The 6000-nt window shown below is 39.0% G+C and overlaps 1 protein-coding gene across 1 annotated transcript in view; it reads left to right on the top strand.

Moving 5' to 3' along the window:
- Positions 1-677: 677 nt before the first annotated feature.
- LOC145450706 (uncharacterized) overlaps positions 678-6000 on the top strand; it is a 36693-nt gene continuing 31370 nt past the window's right edge. Inside the window, exons 1-6 of the mRNA XM_080329206.1 lie at positions 678-1254; positions 2655-2710; positions 2766-2858; positions 3569-3646; positions 4818-4910; positions 4966-5046. Of these exons, the coding sequence (XP_080185332.1) occupies positions 1109-1254; positions 2655-2710; positions 2766-2858; positions 3569-3646; positions 4818-4910; positions 4966-5046 (547 nt within the window). The 5' untranslated portion in view covers positions 678-1108. The remainder of the gene's footprint in view (positions 1255-2654; positions 2711-2765; positions 2859-3568; positions 3647-4817; positions 4911-4965; positions 5047-6000) is intronic.

The raw sequence follows: 6000 nt of genomic DNA, 5'->3' as shown, positions 1-6000 counted from the left end.
TGACCCCGTACACCTATTAGATTTTTTGCATCAGACAACGATATCAATTCCGTTGATTGATTGAAAAAGCATCATTCGTTGACTACAGCTGACTGCTACTGATTTTTTATGCTGCCAGCTCCATGCATAGAGTGGCCAGCAGTTGAAATGCCATAAATTTCAATCAGAGACGTTATAATGAAGTGAAAATTGTATTATAAGAAAAAGGTTCACAGTGCAGAACCTACCAAGGTTCGTTTGTGAACGTGAACCTCTAAATATCCGATGTTCACACACAGAACGCGAACGTGAACCTCACGTTCACACCATCCCTATTCATACCATCCTTACTAGCCAGCACAGTGGCAAAATGCGAATTGCAGGCATACAACTTCCGAACGTATATGTTAGCTTACCGTCAACTACGACGCAATAACATGTGCCATATCCAGAATAGGCATACGTAACATTTATACGCCACGAGCTATACACGAATCACATAAATATCGCAGTATAAATACAAATATAATGATTCGATTAATAGATGGATTCGGCTGCGGTTAATTTCCGTACATCATGCGGTATTGATGCAATGCGCAATGTGTTTTTGAAGTGCGATCGTTTTCGGCCGGTTATGATGATATTACTACAAAATTTTATTGTTGTTTTTGAAATGATTTCTGAATGACCAAAGTTTTTGTTCGTTTGTAATCGTGAATCTCTGAACTGCTAAATGAATGCTCACATGCATAACACAAATACAAACATTGCGTCTTGTGTTCAATGTCCTGCTACAGAAATGCAATTAAATTTTGTACTAATATTTTTTGTCAATTTGGCTTCTATGGCTTTCATTGGTGTTGGCTCGTTTTGACACATTTCCATCTTTATATTGTATCCCGATCTGGTGTTGTTTTGAAATTATTAAATTAAATCGAATCAAAGTGTAATTTTTAGACTTAAACCGATATCTGCTTTAAAGACATTGCGCTTTATGTAAATGACCTATTCATCTATTAGCACTGCTCGAATGCTTTTAGTGTGGACAAAGCGAATTAAGGCCTATACAACTAATATGTCCTTCTGTTTTTCTGAAATTTTGCCCAGTGCACTTTAGTAAACACATCCAATGAGGGCGGCAGCTTTGCTGATTGTGGTTTCATCAGATCTACTAGTATTATTTTCGGAAGCTCAGCCAAGACGGTGTTCAATAGCAATATCGGAAAGAAAACCATGTGGATACAACGGGATTCCTGAGGATTATTGCTGGGGAAGGTAAGCTCTATCCCTTTATATGTCAGCAAAACTCACGATGGCAGGCTAGTGATATCGAAGAGTTGAGGTAATCGAATACATGGGTTGCGTTGGTTCTTCCCAATCCCATACCGCTGGACTAGGCTAATGATAAAAATACCTTCCTAGCATCTGAGCGTCTGGGTATACATTTATCGATTGGCTTGGTAGTCCGCTCAGGTCAGCTATGCTCAACGTCCCCAAATCGGGGTTCATATTTCGGCAGCGTTACCGCGTTACTGCATCGGTGAGGTCACGGTTGGTTTACGCTTGTTTGGTGGTACCTAGTATTTTTCTGAACCTTATGATGTAGGGCCGATCACTTTAATTTAACGTAGGGTTACCATACGTCCTCTTTTAAGAGGATTTGTCCTCTTTTTTGACTTTTTGAAAGTGTCCTCGGAGGACGCCCTTTTGTCCTCTTTTTTGAGATTTTGTCCTCTTTTTTGAAAATTTAGGTCAGATTTAGAGCAAATTGCGAGTGATATGCCGTAAATTAGCACAGAAGTGACGCTCCAGCGGTTGTAGCTCTGGGCGGAAATGACCTTTTTTTTTAGTCATCCATCTAGCAATGCGGAAAGAAAAACGGTATTTTGAGCTCTGGGCGAAGAATATGACCTTTTTTTTAGTCATCCGATCACACGGTTTTTGAGAATTCTTCTCCGGTTTTGCAAGCCTCAAATTTCTGAAAAAGTGTCCTCTTTTTAGATTTCCAAAATATGGTAAGCCTAATTTAACGTAGAAGTACATACTTGAGAAGTTAGGTTTTTCTCGGATTGCCATCATCATAGTCTCACAGTCTGGATCGGTGTCTAATGCAATATCTTTAACTCCTTCTTTTACGATGTATATTCTGTGAATTGCATTTACATTGTCAAGTAATGAAAACGATTCGGTTACCGCTTTTTTTTCTCCACGCATTACCGTTTGAGAGTCACTGTGTCTTATTGAACGTCCCCTCAACTTTCTAGCCGTCAACGTGCTATTGAAACGAGATTAGCTTTGCTGTGAGCATTCGAAAAGAATGCAGATTCACTGATATTTTCTTCCATGTCCAACAACAAAAATAGATCATATGAAAGATAACACAATATTATTCTCTTCAACTTGAGATATGCCAGTGGTTTAAATACGCTTCCGAGCCCGGCGATTATAATATGAAATCTGAAACAAAGCATGGCTCTAATATGTTCCTTTAGCCGTGATTTCCATTTGTGTGCAGTAAGTTGGTGAAAGTGGACTCATAGCTAACGCCTGATTTAACTGTAAATTAGGAACTTTACGAGGCAGTTAATTAAGAGCTGATTTAGTGAAATCACATGTAGCTATCTCTGTATTTTGATATTATGCCTCGCGAAATCATATTGATAATGTTATTGTAGCGGTTGCTGTTACGACGATTCGAAAAAGGGCGGTGAAACAGCTTGGTGTTACACAGGTATTCTTGCGTGAATTTATCACCAGCAGTATTTTGATATTTTGAAATTTTACAGCAAGTACCAACAGATTCATAGATGAGAAAGCACTCACGCTGCTGCGATTAGGAGGCGTACCTCCGGAAGTAATTCTAGGACTTTATGTCGATGGTAAGACGCGTGTACGGGCATTAGACAATGGGCATATATATATACACTAGGGCTGTTCAAAAATAACTTTTTTTTCCCGATTCAAGCCGGTCACCTCTTAAATCGTCAGGTTGCAGTAGAAAACCTTGCTCACCAAATTTCACTCGATTCCAACCAGTAAAGGCCTCCGCAGATCCAATTAAAATTTTTAATTTATTATGGAAAATTAAAAAAAAATTTCCAAATTTTTCTGCCAACCCCATGGAATTGTTGAGCTGTCTTCAAAGACGTTGCAAAACAAATTTGAGTCAATTCCGACCAGTAGAAGCGGAGTTATGTGAGTTTTTCGTTGATAAATCGCGGATTATCGACCGACCAAGGATAATCCGAGAAATATCATCGAAAAACTCACATAACTCCGCTTCTACTGGTCGGAATTGACTCAAATTTGTTTTGCAACGTCTTTGAAGACAGCTCAACAATTTCATGGGGTTGGCAGAAAAATTTGGAATTTTTTTTTAAATTTTCCATAATAAATTAAAAATTTTAATTGGATCTGCGGAGGCCTTTACTGGTTGGAATCGAGTGAAATTTGGTGAGCAAGGTTTTCTACTGCAACATGTCGATTTAAGAGGTGACCGGCTTGAATCGGGAAAAAAGTTATTTTTGAACAGCCCTAATATACACTTTGTTTTCGGGTCGTAGCTTGAATTGTTCTCCTTAATCTTCAGCGACACCTGGTGCAGAGTGGCTTATGGCATTCCGAAGCGGGCAACTAGATACCGCTGCATTGCTGCGAAGAATAGCCGGTGGGTATTGAAGACGTGTAACGTCGTACAGTGTGCAGTGTGTACCAGGTATCACAAACTCAAAAAAGGATGTGGACCAATTTGCGAACTCATATGGCGCAACGGGCCTTATCAACCATGATCATTGATGAACCATGCCCCAACCCAACAGAAAGCAGAGTTGGACGAATTGAAAAAGACCCGGCCTTGCGACCTGATATTGCTCACACATAATTAAGATAAACTTGATTTAATCGCGAGAAGTACGATAAACATTATCGTTTTATTAATTTGTTTGAGAGTCAGCATGGCTGGAAAATTGATGGAATTAATGACTCCATGGTTGCAGCCGATCGGGAGTTCAGGATATTGTTTGTTTGTTTGTTATTTGTTAGATATTAATGGCGTTTCGACTGCATTGGTCATTTTACATCAGGCCGATATTCTTTATTTTTGTTTCCGTATTAACCGATTTGTAGGAGTTGGTGGATCACAGCACTAACAGACGAATCACTCAAAGTAGTACGATGAATAGATATAATGACGATTACATTTGTAACTTTCAATCCAATGATACTACAGGCGTATCATTATGGGCAAAAAGCCTCAATCTTACTCTGAGTAGTACCGTGACTCTTTCTCTCATTTCGACAAATTGAGTCCTCCTGCGATTGCGAGATACGATATTTAGTTCGAAACAATTTGTCATAAAAATATCTAGCGTGACAGACGTGTTCTCGAGAGAATTTGCGACCTAAAGTAGGCGCATGATGCACGTAACTTTAATTTTATACGAATTATAATAACTAACACTGCATGTATGGAAACAAACAAGATTTGGTAAATTTTATCGGATGCAAATTGGCAACGAGAATGGAAGGATATCTGGAACTAATTTTTATACTATAGATAGAGGCATATGTCCCTGGAAGAACTACTACACCATATAGGCCTACTTCGACGCCCTTTTTCTTCAGCGCCCTTTGAGCGTTTCCTCCCCCTTTAATATCCAAATTATCCCCTGGGGGCGCTGGAGCCAAGGTTAAGAACCATTTTGGTAGAGTATTTTCGTCAACGACAATATTTTGTTCGTGTCCAAGTACTGTCCATTCAGCCTACTACGCATGTGCCATGTGCAATGGGACCAAAATCAGGTCAATCAAGTTTAATATATTCTTGATTCATCCTTCAGGAACTCAATTAAATCTTTCACCGACATTGTCCAAGATCCTGGCAGGTGCAGACCCTGTTAAGGTGTTGTTTTCGAGTTTTGCGACAGCGTCAGGTAAGAAAGTTTAATTACGCAACCACTTGCTAACATATTTTGATTTTTACAATAGGCATAAGTTCGGAATTGTTCGAACTGATGTTTGACAGAAGACTCGACGTTGTTCTCAAGCACCTTTTGTACTTGCTGTCAGGTGAGCTGCTGTTGGTGTCTGTGTGAATGCGTTTCATTTTAGTGATCTACATCGGTGAGCATGAACATAGCCTATAGGTGGTCGAAATCTCAAAATAACATAGATCCGAATGATGAAATTTCCAGTCACCTTATTTGCCGTTCGATGATACATTATTTTAATTCTGATTCTTCTTTGTTGAACTGTCCATGATTACTCGTTGAATATTCTATGGTCGACGTATAGTTGACAGTGACAGTCATATTATGTTATATCGCAAATCTGATTATTATTTAAGGTTTTCGATACAGTATACACTGCAGACGTGTAACATGTTTCACAAATTTATTTCCGAGTTCTCAAATATATATAGATCAAAAAACCCTATAGTTCCAATATCAGCACACAGGGAATGATATTATGTAAATGTGTAAAAAAGTTAATTCCTTAGCAAACCACATATTCCAAAACGGCGAAGTGCAATGCTCCAGCAATCTCATACTCTTCCAGGTCAATACTGAGCTCCTAATGACTCACACTCACATCCAACAGCCTAACAAAACCTAATTCACACAGTTTTGATTGCAAAGAGACGGGATAACAAGAGACGGGATTGGGATGACAAGCCAAACGTAATAGGCCTACATAGAAAAGTGTCACAACAATCAAATCACCTACTATTAGTAGAGGTGCTCATAGTAGTCAAGAAAGCTACTCAACTAGAAGTAGAAGTAGCGACGAAACAATCTACTCAAGTACGAGTAGCTGTAGCCCTTTTAAAAGCAGCCTGAAACTACTTGAAGTAGAAGTAGAATCGACTGAGTTTAAACCTACTTGGGCAAGTAAGTAGTTGGGAAAACGATCGTATTCGTCCATGGACTGTCAAAAGCTTCAAATTGAGTTAAGGGAAAGGTGCATAGCTTGATTTATATTGATGCGTCCCATTAGGTATCAATTTCCGACAGCATAAGCATT

This window comes from Botryllus schlosseri, chromosome 11 (assembly GCF_051294905.1).
Source record: "Botryllus schlosseri isolate E-star chromosome 11, Bs_hap1, whole genome shotgun sequence".
NCBI lineage: Eukaryota > Metazoa > Chordata > Ascidiacea > Stolidobranchia > Styelidae > Botryllus > Botryllus schlosseri.
Note: the sequence above shows the minus strand (reverse complement) of the source record. Positions and strands in the feature narration are given on the sequence as shown.